Here is a 15,476-nt window from a genome sequence, read left to right on the forward strand (position 1 = left end):
ATCACAATTTTTATTCAGCTTTAACAATTCTAGCAATGTTCATTTTAGGAGAATTGGAAGCTACATTTAGGTTGTAATCCATTAAACTGAATAGGACTTATTACTGAATAGATAGTACAGGATTGCATCAAAACACCATTGCTGCTCCAAAACAATGACATTGAGATGCTGCCATGTTCCATACACAGACTGATAGGTTTGTCAAAAACTGAACCAAACATGGAAAGGTTGTTTTATTTAAAGAGGCCACTGTGCAATAGATAATTAAAGTGTACTTAAACCCAAAGAAAGCAACAGACATAAGCATACAATTCTGTGTTGGATTGTGGCATGATTTTTCTCTTGTTATGGAACATGGAATATTTTTATTTTTTTTAAAAAACCTCCTTCAAACTCCCCCAAAACACATCTGCTTCACAGGTTTGTTAAAAAAAGCTTTATCAGAAGTAATCTTTTGCTTAATGTTTTCAGTCTATATTTTATGCAAGGGAGGAAAAAAAAGAGATGGTTTTTCCCTGCGTTTCATAGAATCCCCTGAGGAATCCACTGTAGACCAGGAATCAGAAGACGATCTCAATGCATCCCGTACCTCACTTGAACGTCAAGCTCCTCACCGTGGCAACACTACGGTGCACGTCTGCTGGCACAGAAATACCAGCGTTTCCATGATCGACTTTAGTATTGCTGTGGAGGTATCTGCCTCAGAACAACCTGGACTGCAGTTCTAGGGAGAACTGTTCTTCAGGGACAATTTCCTTTCTGCCTCCTGTTAGGGAGCAACAATCAATCATTGCCTCTCTTTGTTTCTTTGAAGGTGGCATTAAACCAGTTTCAATGATATAAATATAAATATAAATATCATTTTAACAAATTCTTTATTTAGTAAATTATGAATCATTTTGATAACTCTATGCATTTTTTACAGTTCTTATTTAATTTCCAAATATTGAGATAGACAGCATTTCCTCTGGGCATTCCATTGCTGTTGGCTATTTTTTTTGGAAAAAAAAAAATCTCAGTATATCTGGAAAGGATGTTGTCCCTGATTCTGGCTGCTGCAGTTTGGAGTCTACATTTTAATGCAACTTCATTTTATTTTAGGCTTTTTGTTTTTCTTTGGAATCTTAAAAGTGTTCTCTTCTCAGTCTCATCTGCTTTCTTCACTTGTGTTTTCTCTATCACAGGAAGTCTGTGTGTGTATTTTTAATGATGCATTTCACTTATAGCTAAACCAATTTTACACAAATCAGCAAAATATTGAATCAAAATGCTCTATCTCCAGCTTGTTAAAATGCAGAATGAATTCCACATTTTACATTTTAATAACAGCTAATTTCAGCTTTCATGTGGAACTTGACCAATTAATTCCAGCACTTTTAAAGAGGCTGTTTGAAGAGATCATGCTTACGGCCCGTTGTAAGACTCCTTCTTAAAAAAGGAAGTCTTCTTAAGACTGTTTCAGTGTTGTTGAAATATAGAATAAGCGAACAGTTCTTGTAAAGCAAATATATCTTCAATAAAATTGGTTCTAGAGGAAAGAATAACATGGAACATTATCTGTAAATTGGTTTAGCTTCTTCAAGGTACCTGCAGACACCCATTCTCCCAGAGAATGCTTCTAGGTTGCTTTAGTTACATTCTATAATGGGGGTACTAACAAAAGTTCAGAGATTTATCCCTTAGCTACAGGGCACCTTTGCTGATTCAATAGAGTTATCAACTAAATCTTTCCAGTAGAAAATATTCTTAGGCTGCAATCCTATACAAACGTCGCTGGCAGTCAGTCTCATTAAACTCAGTTCAGTGAGTAGATGAGTAGACATGTTTAGAGGATTGCACTGCTAAGTTTTTCCCTATGCATTAACACCATTATGTATTTTCAATTGAAACTATCCACATGAGCTATTGAGCAACCTAGAAGCAGATCCCACACTTTACACATCTGTCTTCAGTTCCACAGCTGTCCCCTTGGCAGGCAGAGTTAGTCATGCTATTCTATGGGTATTGTCACATCAGCATTGTAGTTTATGCTTTCTTTCTGTGTCTCTCCCTCCTTTCTGTCTGTCTGTCTCTCTCTGTTGTGGTAGAAGATCCTCTCACTGTCAGTGACTGTCCTTCCCTACCTGCTGGACTGATCAGTGATCAGCGGCCTGTTACCATTTCATATGTCTGCTGGTACCGAATGCAAAGCCTGTCCTTTTATGATATCCTCCAGAGTGATGAGGTAACCAAAACAGAAATCAGAAAAGTAAAAGGAGTACGCCCATTTGTGTATCATTTTACTCCCAATTTATTATTATTACTATTTATTACTCGCTTTCCTTGAAAAGCAACCCAAAGCGACTTACAACAATAACACATTAAAACCATTTATAACAAATGAACCCATTAAGAACAACACAACAACAGTGTACTCCCACCCCATCAGGTTTTCACATTTGGGCTGCTTTGAAAATATAATAAAAACATAACCTTTATTAGTCCGCTGCTGTAATTGTTAGTGACAGAGGGACATTCAGTGTATCATCTAGTTAGCTTGGTAGATAGTGCTGGGGAGGAGTCGGTGGTAGCGGTGCACATTGGCACCTATGACATGGGGAAATGCAGTTGTGAGGTCCTGGAAGCAAAAATTTAGGTTGCTAGGTAGAATTGAATTGAATTGAATGCCAGGACCTCCAAAGTAGCTTTCTCTGAAATGCTACCGGTTCCACGAACTAGACAGCTAGACAGGCACAGCTTTGCAGTCTCAATGCATGGATGAGGCGATGGTGTCAGGAGGAGGGGTTTGGATTTTTGGGATAAGTCAGGCCTGTACAAGAGGGATGGGCTCCACTTGAACCAGGATGGCGGCAGACTGCCAGCACTTAAAATCAAAAAGGTGGCAGAGCAGCTTTTAAACTGATTGAGGGGAAAAGCCGACAGGAGCTGAGGAGGGTCCAATTCAGAACAGATCTCCTCCCCGGGATAAAGACAAAAAATATGATGAAAATTGAAAAGAAGCAGCCCTGGAAGTAGGCCCTATGAGTGCAGCTCCACAGGATAGCAATTCAGAGAGGCCAAAGTACCACAGGCCAAACCAAAAGTACCAAAGACACTTGAAGAGAGACACTGTATATAGATGTTTATATGCTAATGCTAGACACCTCCAAGCCTCGATGGGAGAATTGGAGTGCTTGGTATTAGAGTACAGCATTGATATAGCATGTATAATTGAAACCTGGTGGAATGGAGAAAACCAGTGGGACACACTTATTCCTGGATATCATCTATATTAGGAGGACAGAGAAGGACGTACTGGAGGTGGTGTCACTCTATATCCAAATCCAGCAAGCAAGAAACCCCAAAAGGTGTAGACTCCTCCACAGAATTGTTGTGGGTGTTGATACTGGGCCCCAAGAGTAATTGAGTACTAGGGACATTCTGTTGTTCCACTGATCAAAATGCTGAGGGAGACCTTGAGATGAAAAATGAAACCAAGGAAGCATCCAAACTAGGAAATGTAGTAATGGGTGACTTCAACTACTCCGACACAGACTGGCTACATGTGTATTCCACTCATAACATAGCGGTAAAATTTCTAGATACCCTAAATGACTGTGCCCTAGAACAGTTGGTCATGGAACCAACCAGAGGATAGCGAGCCTAGACTTAACATTGAGTGGCACCCAGGACCTGGTGCAAGATGCAAGATGCAAGACCAATCAGGAACAGTGACCAAAGTGCTATTAAAGTAAACCTACTTATAAATGGTCAATTGCCAAGAAAATCAACACAGTCACATGCGACTTCAAAAGAGGAAAGTTCCCAAATATGAGGAGATTGGTAAAAAGACAGTTGCAAGGCAAAGTCAAGAGAGTCACATCACTCCAAAATGCCTGGGAGTTATATAGAAGCTCAGCTGGAGTGTATATCACAGATAGGAAAGGTACCATCAGGGCCAAGAGGATTCTGGCATGATTAACGAGCAAAGTCAAAGATGCTATTAGAGGCAAGAAGGCTTCCTTCAAAAAATGGTTGTCCAAATAAAGAGAACAATGCCTTAAGAACACAAACTCCAGCAACAGAAATGTAACAAGGCAATAAGGAATGCTAAAAAAGAATTTGAGGAGCACATTGCTAAAAACATAAAAAGCAACATCAAAAATTCTTTAAATACTTTCACAGCAGGAGACCATCTAGAGAGGTGGTTGGACCCTTGGATGACAAGGGAGTCAAAAGTGTGCTAAAGCAGGATAAGGAGATTGCAGAGAAGCAAACTGAATTTTTTGCATCTGTCTTCACATCAGAGGATATAGGGCAGATCCCTGTGCCTGAACTAACTTTTGCAGGAAGAGAGTCTGAGGAACTGAGGCAAATAGTAGTGATGAGAGATGATGTTCTAAGCTTAATAGACGAAATAAAAACTGACAAATTGCCAGGTCCAGATGGTATCCACCTGAGAGTCCTCCAAGGAACCTGTTATTTTTAACTTGCTCAAAAATGATCTAGAATTAGGGATGAGCAATGAGGTGACCAAATTTGCTGATGATACTAAATTGTTCAGGGTTGTTAAAACAAAAAGGGATAATGAAGAGTTCCAAAAGCATTTCTCCAAACTGAGTGAATGGGCAGTAAAATGGCAAATGCAATTCAATCTAAACAAATGTAGAGTTATGCATAATGGAGCAAAACATCTTAATTTCACATATACACTTATGGGGTCTGAACTGGCCAGTGACTGACCAGGAACGATACCTTGAGGTCGTAGTGGAAGATGTCAACCTAGTGTTCAGCAGCTATGAAAAAGGCATATTCCATGCTTTGGATCATTAGGAAAGGTACTGAAAATAAAACTGCCAATATCATAATGCCATTATATAAATCTATGGTGCAGCCATATTTGGAATACTGTATATAGTTCTGGTCACCTCACCTGAAAAAGAATACTGTAGAGCTCAAAACGTTCAGAAAAGGGCAACCAAAATGATCATGGATGGAGTGACTCCCCTATGTGGAAAGCTTGCAACATTTGGGACTGTTTACAGCAAAGGCGAATAAGAGGTGACATCATAAAGTGTATAAAATTATCCATGGCATGGAGAAAGTAGATAAAGGTTTTCTCCCTTTCTCGTAACAGTAGAACTCATAGACATCCAATTAAGCTGAATATTGGAAGATTCAGGAGAAGTATTTCTTCATACAATGCATAGTTACTATGGAATTTGCTCGCACAAGAGGCAGTGATGGCCAACAAATGAATGGCTTCAAAAGGGGACAAATTCATGGAGGATAAGGCTATCTTCTGCCTCCATAGTCGGAGGCAGTCCTGCTTATGGGTTTCTCATGGGCATCTGGTTGGCCACTGTGTGAACTGGGTGCTGGACCAGATAGGCCATTGGCGTGATCCACCAGGCTTTTCTTATGTTCTTCTGTATCTTTCCCTTTGGCTTATTATGTTATTAAACCAGAAGCAAAGCAAAACATATTAGCAATTGAATGGTTAATATCTTCCACTTGGTGAGCCTAGAGGATTTTGAGGATTTCCAATGCGTGTTTATTACTCCTTTGCCATATAGGACATTAAACAAATCCAGTGGACAGAAAGTAGATTGAGCTCTACTGACAGGTCTCTGGGGATTCACAGTAGCTTTCTGACTCCCAATCCTCTAACGATGAAGGTGAAGGTGTCCCCACACTTATAGTGCGAGTCGTTTCCGACTCTTAGGGTGACGTCTTGCGACATTTACTAGACAGACCGTATATGGGGTGGGATTGTCAGTTCCTTCCCTGGCCTTTCTTTACCCCCCAGTGTATGACGGGTACTCATTTTACCAACCACGGATGGATGGAAGGCTGAGTGGACCTTGACCCCTTTTACCAGAGATTCAACTTCCTCCTTTCGTTGGAATCAAACTCCGGCTGTGAGCAGAGCTTCGGCTGCATTACCACCGCTTACCACTCTGCGCCGTAGCAACAATTAAAAGCCCCTCCTAAATTAGGCTACTGAAACAAAGAAAGCTTGTTGGTGGAACTAGACCTGGATTTTTGTCCTGGACTGAGCATGTGCTCAGGAGCTCCCTGCCCTTAATTCTTAGTATATGTCCACATTCTTAAACATCTTGCACTTGGCTCTAGTTGGTGGAAATCTGGGTTCCAGATAAAAAAAAGTAAGTAGATCCCACAAGCCTAAAGCTAAAATAAATGGTATATTTATATTATACATGAGTAGCTGTATACTATAGCCAGCATGGATTTTTTACATTCTGCCATATTAAATTGAAATACCCCCCATGCCATGAAAATACCCCCATGCCATTCTGCTGCTTCCCATAAGCTCATTTCAAAACAAAACCTTACAAAACTTAGTCTTGAGCTCAGAAACGCTTGCTTAACAACCCTCTAAGTTTTCATGACAATACACAAAACACTTAGGAAGAATCTAGAATTCAAAGAGTAAAATGAGAAAAACATCCAGAACCCTGTTGGACTTTTTGTCAGTGGTCTCATAATTTGTTGAAATTAATTAAAATCAGCCATGTTCACAGAGTACCTGTAATCCTGTTACTGACCTTGCCCCGTCCTCTGACCTTCATCTTCTGCAGTTTAAAAGTTTTTTAAATCCATGGCTGATTTGTAATTAATTTAAGAAATTTAACATTGGAATCTATAATAGTGCAGGCATGCTCAGTAAGAACAAACTGTCAGTATTCTAAAAGCCAGACTAACGACTGTTTGGCTTGGCTCCTCAGGGGGCCACACACATGCCAGACATTTATTCTACCTTAAACAGTCATGGCTTCTCCCAAAGAATCTTGGAAGTATAGTTTGTGAAGGGTGCTAACATTTGTTAGGAGACTCCTATTCCCCTTTCAGAGCTCCAGTGGCCAGAGTGGTTTAACAGTTCCTCTTCCCAGAGAATTCGGGTGATTGTAGCTCTGTAAAGGGAATAGGGCGTCTCTTAACAACTCTCAGCAACTTTCACAAACTACACTTGCCAGCATTCTTTAGGGGAAGACATGATTGTTTAAAGTGGAATAAATATCTGATGTGGATGTGGCCAGGTACAGGTTTGGTTTAAATTTGGGTAGGAGACTACATGTGTGTGCAGAATAAAAAGGTGGGGGAAACCCCAAAATAATACTATTAACAACGCTTTCTTTTTGGAAAGGGGCTTTCCCTCTGCCCAGTGCTCACCCACCTAATCTCCCTCCCTTCCTCCCTACCCCTACCCTTCCTCCCCTTCCCTCCCCCTTCCCCCTACCCCAGGTCAGTTTCACCTATCCTAACCATGATTGCACAGGAGTAAATCCCATTGAACTGAATATGATTAGACCTGCCTTTCTCCTCTCTCTCCCTCCTCTCCTTCCCCTCTGTCCCCTGTCCCTCCTCCTCTCTTCTTTCTTTCCTCCTCCTCTTCTTCTTCCTTCCAAGCCTACTCCAGTCCTCCCCTTTCCCCTTCTCCTCCCCCAGTGTTAATTTCATCTATACTAAGCATGATTGTAGTGGAGTAAATTCCACTGTACTTGATAAGAAGCATGCAAATGATCAAATCTGCCCTCCTCTCTGCATCCCATCTCCTCCCCTCTCCCTTCTTCCTCACCCATGGTCAGTTTCCCCTATTCTAACCATGATTGCGAGGGAATAAATCCTGTTGGAACTCAGTAAGCATACCAATGATCAGTCCATTCTCAGCAAACTTGCAAAGGATCCCATTTCTTACCTCCCAGATTAAAAAGCAGAAAAAATCCACTAATAGGCAAAAACAACAACAACCCCCCCCTTGCGGTTTAAGAACGTACCTATAGCCAACAGGTATTTCTATCAGACTTTAAAAAGCAGGGAAATTGGGCTATAGTGAATGCACCAGGGGAGCAGGAGACCTGACCTCCTCTCTGAGATATTGTACTGCTCTACAAATTGGTCAAAATGCAAACACAGTTTGGGTTGGTCTTTCCCCTATAGATACGTTCTTAAACTGCAAGGTTTTTTTTGCATATTAGTGAATTTATACCTTAGCCATGATCAGCTACCCAGACTGCTTACAAGTGCTTATAATATACTGGGGATACACTGCTGTGTGTATGGTTCTTTTGGCCCCAGGAAATGATGACATAGCCCAGGCTCCAGGCTCTTCTCTCAAAAACAGGGTGGTGTGGGAGAAGGTGGACTGTTCCAGACCCATAGAGAGAAAAGCCTGTTTCCTAGGGCCATTTCTGTTCATGCATTATCATCTGATGCTTTCAGTTAATTAAAAGAAACATTTCCATTTTTCCTAGTTATTTTAAACATCTGCTCTTGTGTGCAGGATTTAAATAATGTGTATAGAAGCCTGTCCCCATAACAAGGCTGGTAATTTAGTGTCATATTCAAGCTATTGCTCTACCCACCCACCCCTAATATAAGTACTTCTGCATGGAATGAGGTAACAGCAGATATATTTTTTTTCTTTGAAAACCAAATTACAAGCAAGCCTCATTTAAAGAATTCTGAATCTGGAAGTATAATAGTAAAATGACAAAAATAAAAATTGTTACCCCGTTTTAATAGAAAAATACTGTTTTACTTGAGGCTTGCCTGTTTTCCATCAGCCCATATTACCATCTGCATGCGATTTACTTAGTTTCTTCCGCTATTTCTCTCATTTGCAGAACCAACTCTCTGGAAATCTTTTGAGAAAGTTCAAAAACAGCAATGGGTGGCAGAAGCTCTGGGTGGTATTCACCAACTTCTGCATGTTTTTCTACAAATCCCACCAGGTAAGCTGATTTTCAGAAGTCACAGCAAAATCCTTGTATAACTGTTCACATGGTATAAAATGCTCCTTGCTATGCACCTTGATTGTCTCCAAGGATATATTTACAGAGAAAACAGAAGCTTGTGTGAACTGAGGCCTGCATCAATACAGCCACAGCTTTGGGGCAGCTATTCTTGCATGCAGAGAAAAGTGGAAACTGCGTGGCTAGGATCAGGGCTGGCCCTGTCATTAGTAAGAATAAGGCAACTGTCTCAGGCAGATTATCGGGGGCAACCCCTGGCTATTGCTTCCCAGCCTCTTCCCTACATTGACACATAGTTTCTCCTGGACCGCTAATCTGGCCTGCTGCTTCTGCTGACAAAATAACATTCTCCGCCACACCTATGTTGAGGTAAGATTTCACTACCAGTCCAGTCAGCTGGAACTGGAGTGAGTGCTATCTTGTCCACCTTGGGTGCAAAATGAATTTGGCTGGCCCTGGCTGTAATTGCAGTTTGGAAGCTGCTACCATATCAGCAGAGGCTTTGGTTCATACACTTCACATCTCCATACAAATGTGAGCTCAGGGACACTTGGGGCAAAACAAGGAGGAGACTTTCTGTAACAAATGGCTCAGTGCAATGTCTTCTGCAAAAAGGTCAGCTCTACATTTGTTAACAAAGATGGGGAAAAATTTAAAAGATCACCACATTAATTTTGGGCCACTGCCCATTACTTTGACCATTTGGAAGGAAAACATCAACCCTGAATTCTACTGCTTGTTTCAAAGGCACTTGATGGGTGTTTGGGGGGAATGTTAAATGCTGTTCTATTTCAAAACCAATGTTTAAATGTGAAATTTGTGCTTAATCTTCCATAGGGGTGGTTAGCGTTTGCAGGGGTTCAGGTTTTGCAGTCTAGAAGTCTTCTTGTTTGTATGAAAAGGCTCCCACTTTTGGGGGAGGGGTATATTTTGCTGTGAAATCATTAGGTGCATTACAATTGAAACTGGTGCAGATAGATGTGTGTGGAAAATCAAGGGAATTAGCAGACTCAGGGGACAGTCCACTGTAAACCAATGTGGAGTGAATTTGGCAATGCATTTTTCATTATTTATTTTCACTTGCCCCACCCTGTAAGAGCAACTGTTTGCACCAACAGGTTTCCACTTGCATGTGCGCTCTAATGTGAGGACAACAGGCTACTGGAGATGGGAGGAGGGAGAGGCAAACCAGTGTTTCCCTCAGCAGGGGATGCGGCTTTACTGTGTACACACCCCACCATTTGAGGCGTTTCCATGCAGAAGCTCCTCACAGCATTGACCCGATGTTAGGTGAGAAAAGGAGCCAGAGGAAGGGGCAGGTGCACCCCCCAACCACTGGTTGAAGCTTTGAAGGGTCACTGTGAAGAATTTTGTAAATTCTTTACAAAATAGAGCTTACAATTTATAAGGAAAAGCTTTTAAAGTTTGCTTTCTTTCTGAAGTGATGATGAGTATCTCGACTTCTGTGTTACGCTGGTGAATTGTTTTGTAGCTGCTACAAAAGTTTTGATTTCAGAGATTTTACAAGAACCCAAAACAAACACAAGCAACAACAACAAAAATCACACACAAAGATCTCAGGGACAATTATTCAGTGGATAATTAATGGAATTAATGGAATCCATAATTAATGGATATGGAAAAAGAGGACTGTTGGCTTACATCCCTCTCACATGAGAGTGCTCACTGGGGCTATGAGAGGCTTCTGCCGTTAAAGCCTCAAGAGCCAGTGAAAATTGTGAACACAACAGTGGACACACAACCTTCTGCAGCACTCGTCATTTTCTGGGTAAGGAGCCAGTGACTTTGGGGGAGGGTCTTTCTGGTAAATCAGCACTGGTTTCAGAGCATGAAGAGAATTATAATATCCCTTTGTAGAGCAGTGGTCACTACAGAATTTGCTACCGCTGTTCTCTCAGCCACTTTCATCTTTCATTTTTAGGACAATCATCCTTTAGCTAGCCTTCCTCTGCTGGGTTATTCTCTTACCATTCCATCTGAATCTGAGAACATTCATAAAGAATATGTCTTTAAGCTACACTTCAAATCCCATGTGTACTATTTCAGGGCGGAGAGTGAATATACATTTGAAAGGTATGCCAATTTTCTGTGACCTAAGTGTAGTCTCCTTTTAAAGCTATCTATGTTGGTGGCCATCACATCATATGGTAGTAAATTCATTGAACTATATACTGTGTGGAAAAGGACTTGTCTATCCTTGATCTTCTACTATTCAGCTTCATTAGTTGACCCGGGTTCTAGTAGAATGAGAGGGCGAAAAGCTTTCTCTGACTAGGGCTGAATGTGTAAACCCGGGCCTTTTTCACATGCCTGTGAATTATTTGATTATTCAGTAGTTTGTACCAGTGGTTCCCCAAACCTTTTTGTTCTGTGGACCACTTGAAAATTGCTGAAGGTCTTAATGGGCCATTTAATTATTTTTCTGCCTGTTGCAGCAATTGTATTGTGCGGCACTAGATGCTGTATGATTTTTAATTGTATTTTTATGGACACACCGTGGTCCACCTAAATGAAGCTCATGGACCACAGTTTGGAAACCCCTTGCTTATACTATGTATGAAGTGACTCAATTGAAAAAGCCTTATGTTTAAGGTGATCGGAAAGTTCTGTCTGTTGCATTTAATTTATGAGTCATACATATGAAAGTTCCTACTCCATGACGTAGATATCTAGTTGGCTAAAAACACTTGGGGGGAGGGGTGTGTGTCTGTTTTACAGTATTTTATTTATTTATTTATTTATTTATTTATAGAATTTATTAGCCGCCCATCTGGCTGGCTGTCCAGCCACTCTGGGCGACATACAACACAGGCATATAATACCTAGACACTGAAAATCTAAAAACAATGAAGATAAAATCTAGCCCACCCCAAAAGCCTGCCTGAAGAGCCAGGTCTTCAAGGCCCAGCGGAAACTCATCATAGAAGGGGCATGGCGGAGATCATTTGGGAGGGAGTTCCACAGGGTGGGGGCCACAACTGAAAAAGCCCTCTCTCTAGTCCTCACCAGTTTGGCTGGTTTGACTGATGGGATGGAGAGAAGGTCTTTTGAGGCTGATCTTGTTGGGTGGCATAGCTGATGATGCTGGAGGCGCTCCTTTAGATAGACTTTTACATATTAGTTATAAGACATCAATCGTTACAGCAAACATATAACCTTTCTTCTCTGAAGAAACCAGTTTCTTCTGTGTTCTTAAAAACTTAACAGCAAAACTAACTGACAATAATCCCTCCTATGTACCTTGCTATATATTTGTTTTTATCTTATTTAGGTGGATGGAGGTGATCCGAAGTGCCACAAGCCCTGCCTCACGCATTCGTGTTTTAAGTCATGAAGAATCACATGTTTATTGACAACTGAACTTCAGAATGTTCATTCCAGCAACTGCTGCTTTTCTAGAGGACATTTGAATTTATTTTTTCCTTTTAAAGTTTAGTAAAACATAAATTTGGGTTTTTTAAAAACAAAATTGTTTTGGAGCAGCTTTTTGTAATATTGCCTCAGCAGGATTATTTACTATTATCGGCCAAATGACAGTTCCATGTCTCGTATTTGTCCTTTGGTGTGGTTTTTTAGCTTGTGCCAGTATTAAAATATTGTCCTTGGAGTGCCAAATGCCAAAAGACATTTCCTTGCCTCAAAAGATTTGCACCAGGAATAATACCATTTTTGTAGTAACTTTGTATTCAATATTTCCCTGTAAAGCAAAATGCCTTTTCCTTTCAGACAAACCCTCAAAGTGATTAATTAGTAGACTGGTAATTTTTTTAAAAAATGTGTTACCTATGTATTGCATAAACAGCCTTCAACATAAGTGTACATAAGGAGCCGTCTCAATGCAAGGAGGTTACTTTTCATACATTATTCAGTGTTTCTACACATTTTACTTCTAAAAATTAAGATTACCAACCAAGGCTGTAGCTTGCTCGTTTTATCTTACTGGTGGAAGCTAAAAGCATTTGCTTCAAATATGGTCAGGAAGTTCTCAGTACTCTTCCTTGGTGCAAATTATGTTCCAGTACATAAAACTCTTGCAAGGTGAACAGTTTATACAATTATCCTGTGCAATATTTAGAATATTGATTAAAGGTTGAAAAGGGGGATGTGGAAGCTGGTCTAACAATGTCAACAGCTGTCTAGTACAAGAATTGTGGCACTAATTTGTGGTTTAGTAAAGACAGGAACAGATGTAATTCAGCTGAGTTTTGGAAGAATTGCTTTTTTCCCTTCAGACATTGTTTCTGCACCTTTATTTACAAGTGGTACTATAAACCAATTCCCATTTTATGTATATACATTTGAAAGCAATTAGACACAGCATCTTTAAAACATTTACATTGCGGTGTTTGGATCAAATGTAGCCTGAGTAGAAAGCTCAACATTTTGAAGAGAATTTGAGACTACAGCATTGTTTGCTGGTAGTTCCAAGAAAATTATTTTAAACCTGTCTATAATATGAAACCAGGTTCAGTCACATTTACCACAGTCATTTAGGAAACACAGGAAAAGGTATAGCCCGTAAACAACACAGAGAATGAGACAGCTGTCAGTGCTGAAGTAAGCCCTGCTGGACTCATTGGAACTTATTCCTAGGCGAGAGTGCATTCACACACGCACACACACATGCGCACGCACAAACACGAGCGCATGCAGGGATTACCTCTTTCCTGTCAAGGGTCACATTCCTTCAGCAGCAATCTACCACACGCTGACTTTGGCCAGGGCTGAAGCCTGTGGAGGGTGGGGCCAGAGCCTCCTTGCTTTCTCTCACTGGTACACCACTTTCTTTCTCCCCACCCAGAGGGCTGCTTGAGGAGAGACAGATTGCTTTTGTAGAGCCTGAACTGAATGAGGATACAGATTGCCCACCCAATATAGAAGATTGCAACCTTAGATTCTTGACTTATCTGCCACCATCTGTCTTTGGTAGCTGGCTTGTTAAACAACTACTGCCCTCTTTTACAATGTGTAAGAGTGGTTTAAAATTTGTTTATTGAAAAAGGGAATAAAACATAACATCTTAAACCATCCTGCAGTTTTAAGGTAGTAGCTTGTCACGTCTTCCTTCTTTAAAGAGTTTGCTTTTCTTAAAAAGGGATTTTCTCTTTAAGATTCCAGTATGTCAAAGTACATGAATTGCCAATGGTATCTCTTTCTGAAATAATAAAACAACAAAGTTTAATCTTGCTATTTATGACTTTTCAATCTATGTATGCTAACTTAGTGTAACTTAAATCGACTGAATTCTGCATGAACACATCCCATACTGCAAGATAGTATCATATTCTATATGATTCAGTTCAGGTTAACAAGACATCATCTTTTAGGTGGAAGCTATGTGTATGTCATTAATCTCCTGGAGGACATGCGTTCAGCATGTTTTCAGTGAATTATCAGCTACCCCGACAGGGAAGATGTTGCTCATAGCAACCGAATTCCCACTTCTGCTATTATTACTTAGCTCTGCTTTGTGCAGATGTATCCCCCTCCCCCAATTTGTTCCAAATATCAGCTAGCAGTTCCTAAATTGGTAACTAAGGCTGCAGTCCAAACCCCCTTTGGTTGGAGGCAGGGGTTGAATTGGATAGAGGTGACTGTCCACCCAACCCTACCCATCTGAACGGGTAGGCAGAACTGTTGCTGGTGGGATCTTTGCCTGTAAGGCACTGGACCTGATGCCAGATCACTGTGCCAGCTTCAGGCTGCTGTAGTGATTTAATGCCCCTGCCCTGGTCAGCAGGAGTGGCAGGGCTGTACTGGTACCTCTTCTCCTCAGCCAGGGTTTGGATTGCAGTATAAGCTTCCCAGAAGCGGGGTGTGTGTGTTTTGCTCCATGATTGTAAGGATTGCTGTTCTAATGCCTGAAACCATCAGCAAACAAGCCCTTTCACCAGACACAGATATCTAAGCAGCCAGCTGAGACGTTTGTGGGGTAGGATACTGTACCTTTTAACAAGGTTTTCTGCCACTCAGTATTTAGATGCATATATCACCAGTCAAATTACTTTGTTATGAGCAACAGTTATCACAACCAGCTGGTTCTGAGGGTACCACAAGCAGGTTACTCCGTTGACTGAGAAACTGAAGTTGTCTCGCAGTGAGCTGGGGATGCACCTAGTAATACTGCCCTCTGTGCAGCAGCATCAGATAGGTTCTACTCAGGTCATCATTCTTGGCTTAATATTGCACAAGTGTTTATTTGGGTACTGCTTTGAAAAGTAACCTCAGCCCCCTCTTAATTAGGATGCATTTCCTCCACCTGAGTATTATTCATGTAGTGTAACTGATTATTTGAACACAATTTAAGTTGGACGCTAGAAGAACATTAAAATCATATATCAATACAATGCAAACAACATATAGCCCGGGAATACAAAAACAAGGAAACCCAACTGTAATTTGTGATTTTGCTATGTATGAACTCTTACTTCTCTGGACTACTAGCCTTTCCTATTTTCCATATGATAATAACCTCTAAATATGTAGTTTCCATTAAACAATCATCTGGGAACAGACAAGCACAAATTAATGTATATTTACCTGTATACTGTAATGAAAAAAGTGTTAAAATTCCTACACCTTAAGCAGGGCTGGAAATAAAAGTGTCAACATTCTTGCCTGGCTTCCTTATACATACATAATTAAGCTGCTTTGAGCAGATATCTTTCATGAATACTAGTACTGGCCCTTCTCTCCGAC

The 15,476-nt window shown here is 40.7% G+C and overlaps 2 protein-coding genes across 8 annotated transcripts in view; one reads left to right on the forward strand and one right to left on the reverse strand.

Annotated features, from left to right (window-relative positions):
• The window catches only part of FARP1 (FERM, ARH/RhoGEF and pleckstrin domain protein 1), a 264,160-nt gene extending 248,769 nt beyond the window's left edge, over positions 1–15,391 (forward strand). For 6 of the 7 annotated variants that reach the window (XM_061626560.1, XM_061626557.1, XM_061626556.1 and 3 more), the window contains 4 exons: positions 529–692; positions 8,628–8,735; positions 10,699–10,850; positions 12,049–15,391. In XM_061626560.1, coding sequence (XP_061482544.1) covers positions 529–692; positions 8,628–8,735; positions 10,699–10,850; positions 12,049–12,130 — 506 coding nt within the window. In that variant the 3' untranslated portion in view covers positions 12,131–15,391. Of the gene's footprint in view, positions 1–528; positions 693–2,087; positions 2,225–8,627; positions 8,736–10,698; positions 10,851–12,048 lie in introns of those variants that run through there. The other variant, XR_009762704.1, reaches the window with a different exon arrangement.
• The window catches only part of STK24 (serine/threonine kinase 24), a 53,987-nt gene continuing 52,304 nt past the window's right edge, over positions 13,794–15,476 (reverse strand). Inside the window, exon 11 of the mRNA XM_061626564.1 lies at positions 13,794–13,932. Coding sequence (XP_061482548.1) covers positions 13,884–13,932 — 49 coding nt within the window. The 3' untranslated portion in view covers positions 13,794–13,883. The remainder of the gene's footprint in view (positions 13,933–15,476) is intronic.

This window comes from Rhineura floridana, chromosome 5 (genome assembly GCF_030035675.1).
Source record: "Rhineura floridana isolate rRhiFlo1 chromosome 5, rRhiFlo1.hap2, whole genome shotgun sequence".
Taxonomy (NCBI): domain Eukaryota; kingdom Metazoa; phylum Chordata; class Lepidosauria; order Squamata; family Rhineuridae; genus Rhineura; species Rhineura floridana.